This window comes from Rhinolophus hipposideros (genome assembly GCF_964194185.1).
Source record: "Rhinolophus hipposideros genome assembly, chromosome: 21".
NCBI lineage: Eukaryota > Metazoa > Chordata > Mammalia > Chiroptera > Rhinolophidae > Rhinolophus > Rhinolophus hipposideros.
Window position 1 is genome coordinate 36,711,415 of NC_138067.1, and position 23,218 is coordinate 36,734,632.

Consider the following 23,218-nt stretch of genomic DNA (forward strand, 5'->3'; position numbering starts at 1 on the left):
TAAGGCTACCATCATCCTGCACCCAAAATGAGACAGAAGAAAACTATAGACCAGTATCTTTCACAAATATAGATGCAAAAATCCTCAACAGAGTATTAGCAAATCATAGCAACCACAGCAAATCCAGAAATTTATATTTTAAAAGTAGTTGACCCTTGAACAAAATGGTTTTGAACTGTGCGAGTCGCCTTACGCATGGATTTTTTTTCAATATATTGGGAAATTTTTTAGAGATTTGCAACAATTTGAAAAAAATTCACAGGCTAGTCATGTAGCCTACAAATATCAAAAAAAATTTAAGAGAGTTAGGTTTGTCATGAATGCATAAAATATATGTAGATACTAGTCTATTTGATCATTTACTACCATACAATATACACAAACCTATTTTTAAGTTAAAATTTATCAAAACTTAGGCACACTTACAGACTATACCCAGAGCCACTTGCAGTGGAAATGCAAACAAATGTTAAGAGGCAGTATTAAATCATAAATGCATAAAATTAACTGTAGTGTGTACTATATTACTGTAATAATTTCATAGCCACCTCCTGTTGCTATTGTGAGCTCAAATGTTGTATCCATTTAAATCACCATGTGATGCTAACCTAAATGAGTTCATAAATTGCAATTTGCAGTAAAAGTGCTCTTGCAGTCCTTGTGTATTTTTCATGTTAATGCAATACCGTAAACCTTGAATAACTCTATGGGACCATACAAAGTGCCACAAAGTGATGGAAGTGCTCTCAAAAAGCAAAGTCATGACATTAAAGGATAAAGTTGAATTGTTTTATATATATTATAGACTAAGATCAGCATCTGCGGTTGTCCAATACTTCAAGATAAATGGATAGCTCAAGGACCACTGTAAAAGAATTAAAGGAAATTAGTGGAGCCGTTGTTGCAGCTATGCCATCAGACACAAAAAACTAACACTTTTTGCAAAATTTCTTTTTATCTCATTGAAAATGCAGCTTTTATGTGGGTCCAGTATTGCTATAAGAAAGGCATACCGATAGACTCTAATATGATTCAAGAAAACAGTCATTATACGAGTTATGACAATTAAGTTCACAAACTTTGTTTCAATGATGTAGCTAACCTTTTTTGATATGAGGAATTATTCATTATGAATTTGTACCAACTGGACCAAATTTACTATTTGCAACTGCTGAAAAAGCTGCATGAAAAAGTTAGAAAACCTGAACTTTTCGCCAATTCATGGCTCTTGCATCACGACAATGCACCAGCTCACATGGCACTGTCTGTGAGGGAGTTTTTAGCTAGTAAACAAATAACTGTATTGGAACACCCTCCCTACTCACCTGATCTGGCCCCCAATGACTTCTTTCTTTACCTGAAGATAAAGGAAATATTGAAAGGAAGACATTTTGATGACATTCAGGATATCAAGGGTAATACGACGACAGCTCTGATGGCCATTCCAGAAAGAGTTCCAAAATTGCATCCAAGGGTGGACTATGTGCTGGGGTAGGTGCATAGCTTCCCAAAGGGAGCACTGAAAAGGTGACCGCAGTGATATTCAGCAATGAGATATGTAGCTCTTTTTCTAGGATGAGTTTGTGACCTTAATTGTCTGACCTTATATGACAACTTAAAGCTGCCAGTCTTTTGGTTGTACAAGAAAGCCTGGACAATGAGAACGCTTTTTTCTGAATTGGTTCCACTAATGTTTTGTCCCTGAAGTCAGGAAGTACCTTGCCAGTAAGGAACTGCCTTTTAAAATTATTTTATTTACTGGGCAATGCTCCTGGCCACCAAGAATCCCATGAGTTCAACACGAAAGGCATCAAAGTGGTCTGCTTGCCCCTAAAGTCTCTAATTCAGCGTCTAGATCAGGTCAAAAAGACCTTTAAGGCTCATTACACATGGTACTCTATGGGAAGGATTATCAACACTAAAGAACCCCAATAGAGAGAACATTATGGAAGTCTGGAAATGCCATCCTTGTTGGTATAAAGCCATGAAGCCATAAAACCTGAAATAATAAATTCTTGCTGCAGGAAGCTGTGTCCAGATGTTGTGCATGACTTCACAGGGTTTACAACAGAGCCAATAAAGGAAATCATGAAAGAGCCTGTGAATGTGGCAGGGGAAAAAAAGTGTGTGTGGGGGGGGAAGTGTTTCAAGATATGGGTCTTGGAGAAATTCAAGTGCTAATAGACACACCAGAGGAATTAACAAAAGATGACTTGGACATGAGTGCTGGAGAACCAGCTCCAGACGCTGAGAAAGATGTAGCAGAGCCAGAAAACAAATTGACATTAGACAATTTGGCAGAAGAGTTCTGATTATTCAAGACTGCTTTTGACTTTTTTTATGACATGGACCCTTCTATGATATGGGCACTGAAACTAAAGCAAATGGTGGAAGGATTGGTTTCATATAGAAACATTTTCAGAGAAATGTAAAACAAAGTCAGAAATTACGAATAATTTCCTTAGGTTACACCGAGCCTGCCTCTCCTTCCACTTCTGTCACCTGAGACAGCGAGATCAACACCTCCTCAGCCCAATGAACATGAAGACAAGGATGAAGACCTTTACAATCCATTTAATAGTAAATAATTTCTTGTGTGTCTTTGTGTGAAAAATCTACTAACTGTATGAGACATCTTTGTGGTATTGTTGCCTAAGTATGCATCGTGTAGAATGTGCTGTGCAAGACTTGAAGTGAATTGCAATAGCCTATCTTTACATAGGCACAAGGTGAGTGATATTTAATATAAAATTGATAGCTTTCTGTTTTATAACTTTTCTTACAAATAATTACATTACCATACAGTATACCTCTCAAAATTGGAGAAACTGTATCAGCCTATCACCACAGGTAAGTAGTTTTTAAAATAATGTAACATTTCCAATATTATAAATGACTGTAAAGATGTATGCCATAAAAATTTTTGGATTCACTCGTGTATAGGCTAGGCTTCCATGATGCAATCACATTGCTGCTTCTTTTTTATCAATGCATGAATTGTTAAACCTGTAAATAAATGAATTTTTTCACATCTTTTCATTTTTGATGTCTAATGTTAATAACGTGTAACATCTATGGTGTTTTGTATCCTATAAGACAATATGTAGGTACTGACAGATAACTCATCTTGCAAACTAACCATGTAAACGTATGATATCACTAAATATAGTCCAGTACTGTAAATGTATTTTATGATTTCTTAATCACACTTTTTTCTACCTTATTTATTGTAATACAGAATACATATAATATACATAATCTGTTAATCAACTTTTTATGCTATCGGTAAGGCTTCCAGTCAACATTTAGCTATTAGTAAAATTTGGGGACAAGGGTCAAAAGTTATATACAGATTTCCAACTAATATGGGGTCAGCACACTTAACCCCCATGTTGCTCAAGAGTCAACTGTATACACTACAAACAAATGGAGTTTTATGCCAGTGATGTAAGGCTTGATCACTATTTGAAAATCCATGAAGGTAATCCACCATATTAACAGAGTAAAAAAAAAAAATCACATTGTATATTCATTATATCGACTAGTACATATTTCTAGAACTTCAAGGAAATATAGAGGGTTCCATGACAGTGTTTCCAGGTAGCAAAAGGTCCTCAAAGTTATAAAGGGTCTGAGAAAAGGGGGAAAAATCAAATGTATGGTTCTGTCATGAAAATGCAGTTTCAGGGTAAACATGGAGCCAACTTTAATCCTTCCTGTGTGAAACAGCAGGACTTCTAAGAATTTTTAAAGTTATTTTCAGATAGCAGCCTCATAGGGAACCCAATACAGAGAAGAGCCTGTTGAACTTGTGTCTAATTGAGTGAACCCTAATAAAATTTGTAGAAAATACAGTTTTTAAGAGAATTGTATTATTTGAAGCACTTTGAACAAGATAGATTTGAAGCAAATTTGAACTAGAAACCGTACAAAATGAAAAAGGGCCTTTGGATCCCAAAATGTCTAAACGCTAAAATCAGTCTGTGAAAACTACTTGCTGTAAACACAAGCCACCTTTTATGAAGAACAAAAACACCTCATGACTCAGGGTGGAACCAAGACCGTGGTATGCAAACGTGTATGTACGTGGAAGCAGAAACACACTTAAACTGGGTTCTGGATTATGTAATGATGCAATCCACTGCTTCTCAATCACAGCAGAGAAATGCTTTGAGAAATTGATACAATACATTCTTCTTTATAGAACTGAGTCTTCAAAACCTTGTATATTTTACACTTAACATTGTTTTAATTTGAACTAGCCACACTTCAGTTTTCAATAGCTCAGGTTCCAGTGCTCAACATGTTGCTAGCAACCACCTTATCAGACAATGCAGGTCTATTCCATTAATCTCCAAATTTAGTGGTAATTGCTTTTTTTACTTGTTCTTTAAATATATGAAGTACTATGGGACAGGCACTGTAACAGATATAGCAATAGGTGAACCAGATAAAATCTGGACCCGCATTCTTAATTTCCCAAATACATTATAGCATATTTAATATCCCTGTGTTTAGGGGTTTGGCAACATGTTTTGGTATGTAGGCATTTTTTAAAAAACCATTCATTTCAAACTGGTTATAATTTCATAATTTTATCTTTAAAAGAACATCATGGAAAACTTTAAAGACATAAAAGTAGAGGGGTGGCTAGATGGCTCAGCTGGTTAGAGCACAAGCTCTTAACAAAAAGGTTGCCAGTTCAACTCCCGCATGGGATGGTGGTGGGCTGCACCCCCTGCAACTAAGATTGAAAACAGTGACTGGACTTGGAGCTGAGCTGCGCCCTGGAGAAACACCCTGTTCCCCAACATTCCCCAATAAAAAAAAAAGTAGAGAAAATAGCAAAAGCCAAATAAACAAACAAAAACCATGTATCCAAAACTCATCTAAACACCATTTTGACAAACTTGTTATCCTTTTTTCTTTTCCATGAGCATTTTAAAGGAAATTCCAGACATTATCATCTTATGTGTATCAATGTCATAACTTATCTCTAAGAGATTTTTACATAACCACAATGCTATTATCACTTAACAAAAACATTTCTTAACATTATCTAATACTGTCAACATTCCCCTTTTCCCAATTGTCATAAAAATGTTTTTTTCTCACCTTGTGATCTAAATAAGAACCACTCATTCATATCATTTGATTCACACATTTCTTAAGACTTCAATATACAAGAGTTCCACTTCCCCTTTTTTCAGTGCTATTTTATTGGTTGAGAAGCCGGGCCATTCCTCTTGTAGAATTATCCGTATTTTAGATTTAATTGCTTCTTTTTGCATCATGCAACTTGTTCTTCTATTCCCTGAATTTTCTCTAAACTGGTAGTTAGATCTTGATGCTTAACTAGATTCAGGTTCAATATTTTTTGGCAAGATGTGTCATATTTTACCTCATTAGGAGGAACAAAATGTTTTGTCCTATTTTTGATGAGGTTAAAACTGACCAGTGGGTTCATATGTCAACCTGATCTGTTCACTATGAAATTCATCATGACGTGCATATCAACCTTTCACCTACTGTTCTTAAACTCTGAGAATCTTGCCTAGTTCCATAATTTCATTATGTGTTGCAAAATTCTCCACTAAAGAACTTTACCTCATCAACTTCTAGTTGTTGCAATACAGTTCATACAGAAAATGCAGGCTAAATGACTTTTCTTTCCTTTGACTTACCAATTTTCAGAAGGAGCCAGTATAGCTCCATAGGTATACAATGGTATACATTGTATACATAGGTTTACAATGAACAGAGGTGAAAATAGGTAAGATCAAAAGCTTTTCCACATTCACTCTTTTAAGAGAATTTCTTTCTAGAATGAATTTTATAAAGTTTAACATGGTTTCAATGGTGATGAAAGACTTCTACATATTCATGAACACATTCTTTCTTTTAAATAAAATCTCTGTAGTTGTCAGCATGAAGTAAAAGGGATCCCTACATTCAAAAACTTTTTCTCTAGAATTTATTTTCCAATGCTCCTTAACACAAAATTCACAATGGAAGGCTTTCTTATAATTATTTAGTTATATTATGAATTCGCTGATGGTAAGTAAGGTGTGAGTGTTGGCGAAAGGCCTTCTTACATTCCTTACAATTGTATGGTTTCTCACCAGAATGAATTCTCTGATGTTGAATTAGTGATGAATGAAGTCTAAAGGCCTTTCCACATTCCTTACAGTCATAGGGTTTCTCACCAGTATGAATACTCTGATGTTGAGTAAGTTGTGAGAGCAGCCTAAAAGTCTTCTCACATTCCTTACATTTATAAGGTTTCTCACCAAAATGAATACTCTGGTGTTGAGTAAGTTGTGAGAACAGTCTAAATGCTTTCCCACATTCCTTACAGTCATAGGGTTTCTCTCCAATGTGAATACCCTGATGTGAAATAAGTTCTGAGTAACGACGAAAAAACTTCTGACATTCTTTACATTCATAAGGTTTCTCACCGGTATGAATTCTTTGATGGAGAGTTAGATGATAGCCACGACTAAAGGTCTTCCCACAGTCTTTACAATCATAGGGTTTCTCTCCAGTATGAATTCTCTGATGGAGTGTTAGTTGTTGCCGTACTCTGAAGGCCTTCCCACATTCCTTACATTCATAGGGTTTTTCACCAGTATGAAGTTTGTGATGTATTCTAAGGCCTGTACTACACAGAAAAGCCTGTCCACATTCTTTACACTCATAGCACTTCTCAGCAATATTAAGTCTTTGATGTCGAGTAAGGTGTGCATACTGTCTAAAGGTCTTCCCACATTCCTTACATTCATAGGGTTTCTCACCAGTATGAATCCTTTGATGGAGATTAAGTTGTCCGCGCACTCTAAAGGACTTCCCACATTCCTTACATTCATAAGGCTTCTCACCAATATGAATTCTCTGATGTACTCGAAGATCTGCACTACATGTAAAGATCTTTCCACATTTTTTACATTCAAGGAGTTTGTCCGAAATATGAATTCTCTGATGTCGACTAAGATGGGCACACTGTCTAAAGGCTTTTCCACATTCTTTACATTCATAGGGTTTCTCACCAGTATGAATTCTCTGATGGAAAGTAAGTTGTTGGCGTACTCTAAAAGCCTTTCCACATTCCCCACATTCATAGGGTTTCTCTCTATTATGAATTCTCTGATATAAAGTAAGAGATTTGAGTTTTCTGTAAGTGGGCCTTTTTTCAGAGGTGGCTTTTTTCACTTGCCTGAAATATCCCTTTTGAGGACCCTTTTGTCCCTCAAACTTTTTATATTCACAGTCTTTTCTGAAAAAGGAGTCTTCCAGGCTATAACTTCTAATGTTTTCCATTATCTCCCACTGAGATAAATTCATTTCATAAATATCCTTTTGAGATAACTTTTTAATGTCATATCTGGATTCCAAATCTGAAAGAAAACAAGATAAATGCATGCTATTTTCTTATTCTAGAAAAAGTAAACAAATAAGCAAATAAAAACTTTATGACAGAAAAAACAAACAAACAAAAAACAGAAAATGAAGTCCAGGTAAAGGTAACGGGCTAAAAAACTCTAAAATAATCACATATTTTAAAGAAAGCTAAGGGGAATAAAGAAAACGTTAACACCAAATTATTTGGATGCAGATCAAAGTTTGAGAATTTCTACTTGAACTTTTTAATGATTTTTTTCAATTAAAATGAAGCAGAAACATCTTACTATGAATAACATGGACTTTATTTACCATATCATTTCAAACCATTGACTGTCTACTTTGCTCCCTATGTCCTTATCAAACCGCCTCCTTTTAGCTTCTAGAATGTCACGATCTTTCCATTTCTTAGAGCTTTTCACTGGCTATTAGATCTCCCAGGAATGCTGATTTGGGTTATCCATATGGTTGGGTTTCTTCCATCCTTTTGTTATCATGTTAAAAATCAGAAAAATCATCCCTGCTGACCTCATCTAATTCATATCCTTTCTTTTATATCCAAATAACTTGTTCCTTGCTTAACACTTTTTCCAATTTCAAATATTCATGTTACATATTCATTAATTTTTCCAGTTTTCATTCTTTTATTTTCTTACCATAAACCTCCCCAAGGGCAAAGACAATCTTTCAATTATAACTGAATAACAAACCCATAAGATATAGTAATTGTTTATTAAATTCTCATAATCAGGTAACAGTTATTGAATATGTTGCCTTCCCTTCAATCTTACACCTTCTTACACTAATTAGTTTTTTTTATCACTTCCTATAAAGATGGGAAACAAAAGTACATCTGAACTATCTCAATCAAATATATAAATGGAAAATGGTGATTTCTTTACATGTGATTATCTTTCCAATTGTATCTGTTCTTTCACTTACAAATATCTCCACTACTGCTCATTCTCTACTTTACATAGTCACGAGTGAACTTTCTCCCACTTTCACAACCAAGGTAATGAGAAGTTCTACTTACTTATCTTCATTTGAGTTTATATAACTATACATATTTATGTAACACATATTCCACCTGTTCTTTTCTTTCATATTTTTCTTTAAAGTCCTCATAGCCAATGCCATTTGGGTACTTCCTAGAGAGTTATTTCAGTGATCTGTCAGGCAAAGCAACAGCCTTATACCATAGTAACATGCTAATAAAATTGTGAGCAAAGAGAGGTTTTCCTCAAATTTATGTTTTCTCAAAAATTTTACAATAAAAGTTCAATACTTTTCAAAAGGAAAAAGGTACTTTCAACTCATAATACAGGCATATTTTTAATACGCTCAAACTGAAAAGAATCTGAGCATTCATCAACAGAAGAATGGCTAAGTAAATTATGACATTGATACAACACATAACTGTCCAGCAATGAGAATTAATAATCTATAAGCACACACAACATGAATCAAATTAAAAACATAATGGTGAGTAAACAAAGCCAGACATATATATTGTATGACTCCATTTTTCATAAAGCCAGAAAACCGTAAGACTAATCTATGGAGTTGTTAAAAGTCAGTACAGTGGTTAACTTTTGTGGGAAAGAATGACTAGGAGGAGGGAGGGAGCTTCTGACATACTAGCAAAGCTCTGTTTCTGAATCTGAATCTAATTATATGAGTGTGATTACTTTGGGAAAATTCAGTGAGCTGCATACTTACAATTTCTGTATTTTTGTATTTACACTTCAATAAGTTTACTTTAAAAGGATATATTAAAAAGACATTTAAAGGCAACAATGATTTAAACAATGTGGATGAAATGTGAACAGAGACAGGTAAATGAATGGCATAGGAAACCTATGCCTGTCTTCCTCCCTCCCTCTCTCCTTTTCTCTGTGCCCCCATCTGTCTATCTGTTTGTATCTCCCCACCCAAGTAAGCAATACAAAGCTATAGCAATTTTGTAAAAATTTTTGGGAAAAAGTCAATTCAAGGCCTCATTAAGACAAATATGATACAAATGATATGTAAAGTGACCCGAAATTAGCTAAATAGTCATAACAGTAGTAAAGGAGGAGGCAGCTATAAAGGCATAAAAAATATTCTTAAAGGCTTTATTTGCAAATTAAAAATTTAAAGCCAGGGTGGTGGCCGGTTAGGTCAGTTGGTTAGAGCGTGGTGCTAATAACATCAAGGTTGCCAGTTCGATCCCCACATGGGCAACTGTGACCTGTGCCCTTCTTAAAAAAAATAAATAAATAAATAAAAAGTAAATAAAATAAGTAAATAAATAAATGCAAATAATCTAAAAGAAAAGTCTGTAAAAATCAAAATAAAAAGTGAAAATATTTGTAAGAAAAATGAGAAAGTGGTCACAGTACAAAAGTCCATACAAATTGGCAAAAAAATTAAACAATGAAAAAAATTAATGGAATAAAGGAAGTGAACAATGTACAAAATAAATATAGATATAAATAAACTTAGAACAAAATGTCCATAATCACTCATAATAAACAAACAAGTTATAAAACTTATCCTATAAGTGGAGATCCAAGATGATGGAGTAGATATACGCTGTGCTTGTCTCATCCTGAGAACACACTAAAATTACAACTAAATTATAGAACAATCAACCTGGAAAACCATCTAAGTCTAGCTGAACAGAAGCTTTATAACTAAGGATATAAAGAAGAAACCATGTTGAGAGTGGTGGGAGGGGCAGAGACAAGAAAAGGGCTGGTCCTAAACCTCCGTGTGATGGTTGAAAATCGGGAGGGCTATCTCAGTCACAGAGGTTCCCACAAAGGAGTGACGGACCCCAGCCCCACACCAGGTTCCCCAGCCTGGAAGAAGAGCCCCCACAACATCTGGCTGTTAAAAACAGTGGGGATTCCGAATATCCAGGTAGGACAGAAGGCTGCAGGAAACCCAGACATCCTCTTAAAGGGTCCATGCACAGACTTGTTCGCATGTACTCACCCTGGGCTCCAACACAGGAACAGTGACTTGGGGGGACACTGGAGACATACAGGGAAAAACTGAGCTGTGTACCTACTGGGTGGTGAGGACTATAGGGATAGTTACCATTTTCCCTTTGTGGGGTCCTTCTCCCATGCAGCCAGGAGGTGGGCACAATCTTTCCTGTGTTGAGCCCTCCCTCCACAACCATCGCCAAATCTGAATCTGAATTGGTCTGGTGAGCTCTGCTCGCGTCACCCTGATGACTCACTGGGACCCTACCACACCCAATTTCTTACCACAGGAGGATTTATCAGTGGCTGAACCTTCCAGGAGCCAGCAGCTGGCAGCAGGTCTAGAGGTGTCCTGGCTTTTTGTGAAGCTACCCCAGCCCTGGTACTAGTGCCAGCTATCCTTGGTTCACAGTGTAACCTCTCCCATGTGCCTCCAGGTCCAGCACAGGCAGTGAATAACCATGGATCACTTTGTAGTGCCTACCAGGTAGTCACAGTCAGTGGCTGACATGGGCCTGAAACTGGGCCCTTCCCAAGAGGCCCCAGAACCAACATACTTGGAGGCTGGCTTCAGACCACAGCAGAGTACCACCCAATTAGCCCCACAAGCAGCCTACCCAAATGGCAGTCTCAACAGGCACCAGAGCCCGCTAGGGCAAATTCCGCTCCATGAGCTAAGCCCTCCACACAGCAGCCAGTAATCTGTGGATGTGGCCAAACCCCACAGCCAATCAGCCCTGCTAAAGCAAATCCTTCTCTTGTAGGGTCAGCCCCAGCACAAGAGCTTTTTACTGTAGTCATCACCAGTCCTTACAACCAATCACTCCGAGGGTCAATCCCACCTACTGTTGTGCCAATAGCAATCAAGGCTCAACTAACAGGAAGGCACACAACAACCCACACAAGGGACACTCTTGGAGCACCCAGCACAGGTGACCAGGGAGACTGTGCCACTAGGTCCCACAGGTCCTATTACCTAAGGCCACCTGGCAAGACTGGGAGACGCAGATCTACCTAATACATAGAAACAAACACAGAGAGGCAGCCAAAATGAGGAAACAAAGAAACATATCCCAAATGAAAGAATAGGAAAAAACTCCAGGAAAAGAACTAAACAAAATGGAGGCAAACAACCTACCAGAGATGCAGTTCAAAACACTGGTTATAAGTATGTTCAAGGAACTTAGTGAGAACTTCAACAAAGAGACAGCAAGCATAAAAGTGGACATAGAAACCGTAAAGAAGAACCAGTCCGTAGTGAAGAATAACTGAAATGATAAATGCACTAAAAGGAATCACCATCAGACTAAATGTAGCAGAGGATCGAGTCAGCGATTTGGAAAACAAAGTAGCAAAAAAACACCCAATTGGAACAGCAAAAGGAAAAATAGTCCAAAAATATGAGAATAGTTTAACAGACCTCTGGGTCAACATCAAGCATAACAATATCAGCATCATAGGGGTACCAGAAGAAGAGAAAAAACAAGGAATTGAGAACCTTTTTGAAGAAATGACTGAAAACTTTCCAAACCTCGTAAAGGAAATAGACATAAAAGCCCAGGAAGAGCAGAGAGTCCCAAACAGAATGAACCCAAACAGGCCCACGCCAATACATATTAAAATTAAAACGGTGGGGCCGGCCCGGTGGCTCAGGCGGTTAGAGCTCCATGCTCCTAACTCCGAAGGCTGCCGGTTCGATTCCCACATGGGCCAGTGGGCTCTCAACAAAAAAATAAAATAAAATAAAATAAAATAAAATAAAATAAAATAAAATAAAATAAAATAAAATAAAATAAAATAAAATAAAATAAAATAAAATAAAATAAAATAAAATGGCAAAGTTTAAAGATAAAGAGAAAATCCTAAAAGCAACAAGAGAAAGGCACCTACTAACTTATAAGGGAACTCCCATAAGATTGCCAACTAATTTCTCAACAAACTTTGCAGGCCAAAGGGGATTGACACAAAATACACAAAGTGATGAAAATCAAACACCTAAAACCAAGAGTACTTTACCCAGCAAGGCTATCATTTAAAATCGAAAGACAGATAAAGAGCTTGCCAGACAAGAAAAAGCTGAGAGTTCATCACCGCCAAACCAGTATTATAAGGAATCTTAGAGGGACTTCTTTAAGACAGAATTTTTAAAAATCAAAAATACAAATAATAAAATGATAACTACATATCTATCAACAATTACTTTCAATGTAAATGGATTAAATGCTCCAATCAAAAGATAGGGTAGGTGAATGGATAAGAGAACAAAACCCTTACATATGATGCCTATAAGAGACTCACTTCAGATCGAAAGAAACACACAGACTGACAGTAATAGTAGGGAAAAAGGTATTTCATGAAAATGGAAATGAAAAAACAAAAAAAGCTGGGGTAGCAATACTTATACCAGGCAAAATAGACTTTAAAACAAAGGCTATAACAAGAGACAAGGAAGGACCCAGTAATCTCACTTCTGAGTATTTATCCAAAGAAACCCCAAACGCTACTTTCAGGGGATGTGTCCATCTCTATGTTCACTGCAACATTTTTACAAAGGCTAAGATCTGGAGGCAGCCTGGGTGTCCCTGAATGGATGAATGGATAAAGAGGTGGTACCTATATACAGTGGAATCATTACTCAGCTGTGAAAAAGAAAGAAATATTGCCATCTGTGACAAAATGGATGGACCTAGAAGGTATTATGCTGAGTGGCATTAAGTCAGATAGTGAAAGACAAATGTCATATGATTTCACTTATAAGTGGAATCTAAAGAACACATAATCAAATGAAACAGTAATTCATAGCTACAGAGAATATCTTGATGGTTGCCAGATTGGGGGGGAGGGGCTGGGAGTGGGTGAAAAGGGGAAGGGATTAAGAGGTACAATTGGTTGTTACACAGTAATCATGGGGATGTAGGGTATAGCAAAAGGAATATAGTCAATAATATTGTAATAACTATGTACGGTGTCAGATGGGTAATAGATCTATTGGGGTGATAGATGGGTGAGGGTGTTGAGGACAAGTGAAAAAAAGTAAAGGGATTAAGAAATACAAATTGGTAGTTACAAAATAGTCATGGGGATGGTAAAGTAAAGCATAGGGAATATAATCAGTAATATGGTAATAGCTATTATAGTGCCAGGTGGGTATTAGTTAGGGGGATCACGTCGTAAATTATATAAATGTGTAACTATGCTATACACATGAAATTAATATAAAATAATATTACATGTCAACTTTAGCTGAAAAATTAAAAAGGGGGGAAGATTAAAGGAATAAGAAGCTCAAATTCCAGGTATAAAACAAATAAGTCTTGGGGATATAATACACAGCACAGGGAATATAGTCAGTAATATTGTGATGGCGTGGTACGGTATCAGATGGTTGCTGGACTTATCGTGGTGATCACTTCTTTAACATAGGGAATATAATCAATAATATGGTAATAACTATATATAGTGCCAGGTGGGTACTGAATAACTATGATGTACACCTGAAACTAATATAATACTGTATGTTAGCTGTATTTTAATAAAAATCTTTTTTTAAAAAAAGAAACATTTTTATAAATGATTGTGCTTTTGAGGCAATACAGAAAAACTGAAATAGAATAATTTTTATCAAAATTTATAGAGGTAGTTCACATAAAACTTCTCCTCCATTTCCCCTTGTTATTTAGGAATGTTATTCATGATTTTGAAAAATAACATATTCTCTATCATAATGTTATCTTATGTTTTAGTAGCTCTTGTAACTGATTGCATGAAATGACATAAGAACACAATTTTCCTATCAAAATAAATCCTATAATATGTGAAGGTTTTCATTAAAAACAAAAAATTCCCAGCGTGGATATAGTGAACTGAGATTCTCATATATAGCCCCCTCAACTTAAGTGACATGCCAGATCAAGACCTTGCTTGCCATGTTGACAATTCTCATCTAGGAGATTATTCTATAAAATAAACAGCTGAACTGTAATAAAAAGTCAGTCATATTTGTTCCCAAATTTGTTTATGCCAATATTTATCACTGCAAGCAATTAAAACACAATGATTTTTCTACGAAAACTAAGTTGATTGTTTTTAAAGTACTGGCTACAGATGCACGTGACATTGTTATCAAAGTAGGCATGGCTGAGAAAATAGTAAAGATTAATGGAAAACATAAAAACTCAAGAACTCTGCACTTAGGCTACTTCACGAGTATCTCTCGGTTCACGTTCTATTTTAAATACATTGGAAGAGGAAATAATAGCTTATGCATTAAACGTGTGATTTAATCAAGAAAGCATTGGCTGGACCTACACTGAAACAAAAGGCTGGGCTAAACATCAAAAGATTAACCTATGGTAGAAAATTTTAATGTTACAACTTTTAAGATATATGTAAAATATTTAACTACTTAAAAATCAATAAACCAAATACTTACTTGGATTCAATTGAATCAAGGGCTTTACTCTAGTGAACACCACTAACGTGAAACCAAAATATTAGCCTATCTTAGATCAATATAAAAGGAGAAATGTTATTTCCATTTTCAGGGTATCAGCTTTAATTAAAAAGAGAATGAGAAGCAAATTACCTGGTCATAAAATTAGTTTCCTGAGGTATAATGTCTTTAATCACTTTTTCTTTTCTGATACAAGATTATATGGTTCACGAAATATTTATGACAGGAGCGGTTTTAATCATATTAACACTAGGGTTAATTATCCAGAGACGTGTAAACGTTAAAACCTATGACCATAGAATTGTACTTCTGAGGATCAAAACTGACCAAATACTATATAGACCACACTAAACTCCAATAAAATACTGAATAAGCCTCACATTCTGCTGGTGATCTTGCTGCTTTATTTCACCAAGGAATCAGAAGCAATTTTAAGAAAAATACAATTCTCCTCTTCACCAGATTATCCAACCAACCTATGTTCGTATTCTTACCATACACATAATTTTCCTTCATAAATAGGCTCCTACTCTTTCCCATCTATTGAAGGTCATTGCTTACAAAATTATCCTCTCTCTCTACTCCATCAGTTTTCCTCTCTTTGAAATCATTCCCTTCAGCCTATAAACATGATCTAATTCCTCATATCTTAAAATACATTTCCTATATCCTATGTCTGCTTTTAACACAAAATTATCCCAAAGAATTGTTTGCATTTATTTTCACCACTGCCGTACCTCTCATTTAGTTTTTATCTTCCAATAACTTTAAAATAAAACAAAACGTTATTATAAGAGCGTTTCAAACATTTCTGTCTGAAAAAAACAAACAGAAAAGTATAATAAACGTCATTGTACCTATGACCCAACCTCAACAATCATCAACCCAATCCCAATCCTGGCCTATTCTGCTCACATTATTTGAAGCAAATTTGAAAAAAAATAGTTCTTAGTATCAATGAAAATCATACTTCCAACTATCTCATATGTAAACTTTTAAACAATTTAAAAATCATAATTGATCCAAAGTCCATAGAGCACAACTGGTTGGCATATCTTGTACATCTCTTTTAATCTAGAAGTTTTCCTGCTACCTTTTGATTTCCCTTGCAATTTATTTGTTGAAGAAACTGTTTTTGGCAGTGTAGCTTTTCCCATATTCTGAATGTTGCTGACTATATTCCCAAAGTATAGTAGAACATGTTCCTCTATCATCTTCCCATAAATTGGTAATTGGCTTTAGAAGCTTGATCAGACTTAGTACCAATTTTGTTAGCAAAGTTACTTCCTAGGTGATACTGTGTCCTTACATTAGAAGTAATATGTTTGATTGTCTCTGCTTTTATGATGCTATCAGCACTGATATTCAATGCCTAGATCCAATAGTTCATTATAGGTTCCAAAATGCTAATATTCTAATTCTACATTCTTCATTTATTCACTGAATACTTTTATTAAGAGAAACATTCCTTACTATGAAAATTGTTCTTATAGTAAGGAAGACAGGATAAATGCTTCTTTTCTTTTAAATGTATGTTTTCCAAATAAGTTCATTCTCTAATAGTTCCCAGGGGTGAACAATTTGCTGTTGGTATCATTGAGAATTTATGGAATTAAGTATATTTTATGTGTTGTAAAACATTGCAGTTACGTAGATAGATGCTCAAACGGTTCCACCTTTGACTGCTTAGTCTCTTCCAATTGGTTCCTCTTCCCTGGCTACCCTATCTAAAATTACCCCATTCTCCCATCATAATTCTCCCTATTTTTACCCTATTCACTTTTGTTCATAATACTTAATTACTTTGTGCTATTTGGTAATCCATTTGTTTATTACATGACTTTCATACTACAATGTAAACACCAAGAAAAGAGGGCAATGAAGAAATGGGAGGGAAATATGAGTGAAGAAACAAGTGGTAAATGGAAGCGTAGGTGAAATTTCTGTGGAAGCTCATGCTAAGATCTAAATTTTCTTCCCGCATTTCAGGTCTTTTCTTCATAATCGACATCTAAGGGGTGTTTCCTTCCCAACCAGCAGGACTGTGCCATGTCACAATGGCTTACCTTGGCCTGATTAGCACTTACTCACCTAGACTCCATCTCTTCTTCTCATCCCTCACAACCATCCAGGGTTCTTTCCCTTGCTCTATTAGGGTAATCACATGTGGCTTAGAAATGGAACATCCTACATGGGGGGAGCACAATAAAGAAAGTATTTACTTGATCAAGCCTCAGAACAAAGAGTAATAGGACTGAAAAACATTCATATTAGAGTTACTTCCGGATCACAAGGACTACCAAGAAGAGAGGTAGGAACATCATCTTATTTTAATTTAAACTCACACAGGCTGTCTCTTGAGAGGAAGTTAATGACTGAGAGCACTGTTTGCAAATCCTGCCTGTCACCTAGATCACTAAGGCCTCAGTTTTGTCAGTTGTAAAAAGGGACTAATAAAATAATATCTACCCATAGTATTATTGTAAAGTTTGATTTAATAAACAAAGTGCTTGGATGAGTCCCTAGTACTTTGTAGGCACTATATATGTTTATTAGATACTCCTTTTGCTATTTTTTTTAATATTTGGCTAAGAGGAAAATAATTAGTTTCTTGCCAGGATATTTACCCAATGTTCAATGCAAAGTTTAATAAATCAATTAAATCATAAATTAATTAAAAGATAGTATGTCTGTTGTAGTAAATTCAATGTGTTCACCTGAGTTTTAACAGCTGATTCAATCCATCACATTCATTGCATAAGCTTTTTCAATAGGTATGTAGAGCCAGACACCTCTGTCTTCCTCCTCACAGCACAGGTGAGTTAGCAGGTAAATAGACCTTCTATGGCAGTATGAAACCAGATTTCTTTGACAATGGTTTTGCTTTGAGTGTCTAAGAATTTACATCCAGCTGTTATTAAAGAGAAGCAATTACAGAAAAGGCAAAGGAAGATGTAATGATCACTAAATTATGGGGGAAGTTGAAGGTGCTATTTTACAGCTTAATAGCTGAAGGTGCCTATTCCCAAACTACAAAGCAGATATTCGGCTAATCTTTAGAAAGACAGCCCTGAAATTCAGTCCTGTGGATTTCTAAATGATTTAACACAGATAAGCTTACCCACTGACACCAAGTTGCTATAGTTCTCTAATATCACATCTCTGTACAAATTCCTCTGATATGAGTTCAGGCATTCCCACTCTTCCTGAGAAAAGTCTACAGCCACATCTCTGAATATCACCAAATCCTGAAAGGACAAACCCAGGTGTTATTTGTAAAATTATTTATTTCTGTAAAGGGCCAGAAATATTTACTTTAGGCTTTACATGCCACATATGGTCTCTGTTACATTTTCTTCCATTTTCCCTTCTCTTTTTAAACAATTCTTTCAAAATGTAATTAGGTCATAGGCTATACAAAAACAGGCCATGGGATGAAACTGGCTCACAAGTTATAGTCTGTTTGCCCACCACTGCTATAGATAAAACTCCCCCCACAGTTAGGTACTGTGGGATACCTAACTTTATATATGTTCATGTTTATGAGACTGACATGCTGCCTACTGCACAAAGGAGGCACTAATTCTACAGTACTTTTATGTGACTACTAGAAAATTTTAAATTACCTATGTGGTTCACATTATAATTCTTTTGCACAGCGCTGCTTTAAAGTGCTCTCTGGTCCTGAGAGTCTCAGATCAAGTATCTCCCTCTAGGGACTTCATTTCTGCTTTATCTCTGCTCTAGACAAAGGCTGAACATACAGGAGATGCTGAAGAATTTGGTCACTTTACACATGGACATTGGATGGAAAAGAGGGGCACTCAGGAGGGGTCTGGGCTGCTGGGCTCCATCCCCCACTAGAATGGGAGAGACTGGGGAGAAGCTGCTAGATGGGGCTCTGTTAGGAAGTTTCAGGATAACTAATGAGAATGTTCACATAACCTGAAAACAATAAAAGCATTTCAAAGAGAGAAACACCAACTTACATTAGCCATGATTTTAAAGTTGCAAGAACTGGTCAGTTTTCCTCAAGGGTCATTCACTGGAGAAGCAGAGTCCACAGAAGCCAGAGCTGAAGAAAGAATGTGAAGCCTTAACAGAACTGCCTCAGAGCTCCTTAGTTAATGCATCGGAAGGAAGGAATACCTTATAATCATTAAGAAAACTGTGTTTATATAGGCCTGCATAAGTGGTAACAACAGGGAAATCAGTGTGACTGAAAAAAACAATACCTACCAGCTTGAATATTATATCTCATCAAAACCCTCAGATCCTTCTGTGAAGGATCACAATGCTATTCATGGTATTTCCAAAGTGATTAGGAGATAGCATGCACAACAGACAAAAACAAATGCTTATTTCACAGCACCTGCTCAATAATTTGGGTTTATCCTTCGTGGGTTCCAATAAATAAACAATTAAATCCTTACAAAGTATCATATAAATCCTTATCTTAATGCTCAAGATACATATGTAACTTTACAATTTCTTAAAGATTTTTATTCACAACAATAAATAGTTCTCAATATTACATTATATACCTTTTTCTTATGACTGTTTATAAGTATAATTTTTATTATCACATAACATTCCATCACATGAATGGAGTGTGATTTACTTGACCATTTCCATATTGCTAGATAGTAATTTTGTAAAAGATTATTCCAAACTTAGGTTCTAAGCCAGTGAGAATCAATCTTGTTGGGTCATATACAATTTTGACAATATCATGAAATGAGAGACTTCTTCCCCCACAGATTACCCACTGACAAATATATACAACAATTCTGGATATAATCTTAAGAGATTTTTGTCCTGAAAACCCACATAACAGCATCCAAAGACACTTCATGTTAAAAATTCCTATTCTGGTCCCCTTGAGAAATTGATTCATTTTCCTGCTTGCAAGCATCCATCATAATTCACATTTTCATTACTCTTCAGACTACAGAAAGTGACAGGGAATAACTAAGAATTATCATTTAATAGCAATAGCTAATATTGATTAAGTACTTTTCTAATGTGCCAGATACTCTTTTAAGAACTTTACAGATATTAATTCAGATAATCTTCAAAACAACCATGGGGTATATATACTAGTCATACATAATGACATTTCAGTCAATGAAGGACTGCATATACAGTGGTGGTCCAATAGATTATAATGGAGTTGAAAAATTCCTATCACCAAGTGACATCGGACGTAACTATTATGTCATATGCAAAGCATTACACAAATACCTACCGTTGTGTTATAACTGTCTACAGTAGTCAGTACAGTAACATGCTGTACAGGTTTGTGTCCTAAGAGTTGTAGAAGAACGGAATTTGTCACCCCAAAATATGTCTATCTGGCATAAGAATTATTTAAGGCCTGGTTAATTTTAAGAAACAGCAAACATGGAAGAAGCTCTGAAAATCTAGAGGTTACCCTTTGTAAAAGACATTTACATTTGTAAGGGAAATCTCCATTTGTATGGGTGTTATCTCTAAAAACTAAGGCAGAAAACAAAGACTTAAATCTGCAGAAGACCCTTACACATGCTTATTATGCTTTCCAGGCAACCTGGAAGAACTGACTCCCCCTAACATCTTTTGTCTTTTGCTGAAGATGGTATTCAAGGTTGTGTGGCTTTAGCCACTTTGGCAAGTTATTCAGTTTTCCTGGGTGTGTCCCATATATACACAGTATATACATGTTATTAAACTTTTGTATTTCCCTTGTTAATCTGTCTTTTATTAAAGGGATGTCTCAGCCCCAGAAGGGTAGAGGAAAAATTATTTTGCCTACTTTACAGGCCAATAGGCTGAATCATATAGCCGAAGTGTATAGTAGGCTACACCATATAGGTTTGTGTAAGAGCCCTCTGAGATGTTTGCACAACAAAATCACCTAATGGCCTATGACTGTATTATAATTCAGATTTTACAGGTGAAACTGCAACACAGAAAGATTGCTCACATTCAGATTTAAGTGGCAGTCAGGATTCAAACTCTCTTAATCTAGGTTCAAAATTCTTAACCACTGCTAGTATACACCTCTCTACCAAAGACATATTCAAAACAAACTCATGCTACAAACTTTTAGTTCTAAGATGAGTAATCCTGAAGATTTAATGTACAACATGTTTGCTACTGATAATAATGTATTATATACTTTGATGAGAGTAGACCTTAAGTATTCTCACATCAAAAAAAGAAATGGTAACAATGGGAGGTGATGAAAATGTTATTTAGTCTGAGTGTGGTATCATTCCATTCCACAATATATACATACATAAAGCATCATGTTTTACACCCTAAATATATACAATTTTTTATTTGTCGAAAATAAGCTGTGGGGGGAAAAAGGGGTAACCTCACAGGGTGTTCTTATCATAAATTCCTAACTGGACAGGTCATGGTGAATGGTCATGCCCAGTCATGTAACTTTTTAGTAAAAGGTTCATCTTTGCTATAAGCAAGCCCTGTCCCTTTCTGTGCCTCTAGATTAACACATCTTTAAAATAAACTGTAACCACTCTCAAGAGAGCATACAATCTTTTTAACTATTCTGTAACCCAATCCTCACCTTGCTTTCTCCCACCTCCTCTTAATCTTGTAAATTCCCTCCTTAATTTCGAATTCATAAAAAAAGCTGCAAAACTGCTATTGTCTGGAGCATCTGAGAACTCGCTCCCCAGCACATGTCGTTGTCAGTTTGACTCAAACTCTTAGAAAATTCTACAGGTATGGACTTACATCGACATAACAAACTCCTTAGGAAAAGGAGTGCTCAGAGGAAATGAATATATAGCACATAGTTGACTACCTGTAGAAAGGCATTAAGTGGACACTAGAAAAAGAAACCTAAGAATTAGGTCCCTGCCATTGACTAGGCAGGGAAATCCTAAGGCCCAAATCAAAGAGTAGAATATCCTTAAGCAGGACGTTTCAGAGTCCCGTCCTGAAAATCAAATACATTTCACAGAAACAAAGAAGCAGCACAAATTCACACAGAACCTGGCTTTTAGAGACGCAGCAGCAATTCGTTTCACTTCAAAGGCCTTCTCTGGAGACTGGCAGGACTAGGGAGGCAAACAAGGTTCATTACACCCCAGGATTTTGACTCGGTCAAAACCCACCACCTTCCATGGCCCCTCGACCCTCACTACCTCCCGCCTGCATGCACAAATCGACAGGAGAGGGAGACGGGAGAAGGTCCGCAGTCACCCGTGTCCGAGTTCGCAGCTGTAGTTCGGACACCGCAGTTGCCCAGCTCCGCTTTGCGGAGGGGTGGTGTCGGCCCACCGCATCTCCCCCGGTCCAGCGGGTCCTCCTAGGCCCCAGAGGCCCGCCCCCAAGCTAGTTCCAGAGTTTTGCCAGGGACCTTCATTACGGAGCTCCACCTCCCCTTTTGTGCCTTTTCTTACAGCCGGGCCTAGGTAACTGACGCGTTTACCGAGGTGCGCAGGGCCTCAGGGTCTCGCATCGCAGAACAGGCCGCACCCACAAACCCTGCCCAGCACCCAGTTGCCGCCACGCGAGCTTTACCCCGCGCCCTCCCGGTCTCGAGACTGAAGCAATCCCTCATTCCAGAGAAAACGCAGTGGCCTGAGGCTCCGGGACCCACCTCCGTTCCGGGCGGCAAATCCTGGTCCGTTCCACGCTGGTTTCCTTCAGAAAAGCCCGGACCACCGCCGTCCTTACTGTACCCAGGGCGCTCAGGGATCCCGAGAGCGCCCAGCCCTCAAGTCTGCGGCGCGGGATCCGGCGAGTGCCTGTCTCGTCCCGAGTGCGCAAGCGCGCAGGACCCCGGGAGCTGTGTCCGCCGCCCCCTCACCCCCCTCCTCGGGTAGGGATGCAGGCGGGCCCAGCGGAGAAACGGGGTTCCGGAACAGCCGCGGTGCCCAGTTCCTTTCACACAGGCCTGTAAAAGTGAGCCTGTGAATGATCGGTGCTATCCGGGGTAATCCGGATGTGCTCCGCTGTTGGAACTGTAGTCCAAAAATAAGAAAAGGTGTATATTCCTGTTTTTTTCACTCGATTCTCGGCTGCAGGCCCCGTAAAAGCCGAGAACCGCCCCGCCCCCGCCCCCAAGAGCCAAGCACTGGGGCTCCTGGGAGTTGCCTTTTCTGCCCAGAGTGCGCAGGCGCTCGCGGGGGCTCGGGAAAGGGGGGTGAACCCTGGAATCCTCAGGGGTCCCAGGATTCCCTTGGGTCTCACCCGCTGAGGGACGGGAGGGAAGGGGAACTGTTATGAAGAGGTTGGAGCCCGTTGTCCAGATCTTAGGCTTGTAACGGTGAACCTGACTGTAATGCCCAGTGCTGCTCGCATGTTCCGTGTGGCCTGTGCTGAGGGACTGACGTGGTGCCCTGTGTGCCTGAGTATGTGATTGTGCACGGGGTTG

The 23,218-nt window shown here is 37.4% G+C and overlaps 1 protein-coding gene across 4 annotated transcripts; it reads right to left on the reverse strand.

Moving 5' to 3' along the window:
• Positions 1–2,564: 2,564 nt before the first annotated feature.
• Positions 2,565–22,906, reverse strand: ZFP30 (ZFP30 zinc finger protein). Of its 4 annotated transcripts, XM_081032344.1 has the most exons (6): positions 22,442–22,872; positions 21,832–21,896; positions 18,816–18,901; positions 17,948–18,074; positions 16,918–17,013; positions 2,565–7,394 (listed from the first exon to the last, which is right to left on the reverse strand). In XM_081032344.1, exons 3-6 carry the CDS (start codon positions 18,822–18,824, stop codon positions 6,028–6,030), a joined length of 1,599 nt encoding a protein of 532 aa, XP_080888470.1. In that variant the 5' UTR covers positions 18,825–18,901; positions 21,832–21,896; positions 22,442–22,872; the 3' UTR covers positions 2,565–6,027. The 4 variants fall into 4 exon arrangements, with proteins under 4 accessions (XP_080888470.1, XP_080888469.1, XP_080888471.1 ...); XM_081032343.1 differs by lacking the exon at positions 21,832–21,896 and having other exon boundaries at positions 22,442–22,906; XM_081032345.1 differs by lacking the exons at positions 21,832–21,896; positions 22,442–22,872 and having other exon boundaries at positions 18,816–18,911.
• Between the last annotated feature and the right edge of the window lie 312 nt (positions 22,907–23,218).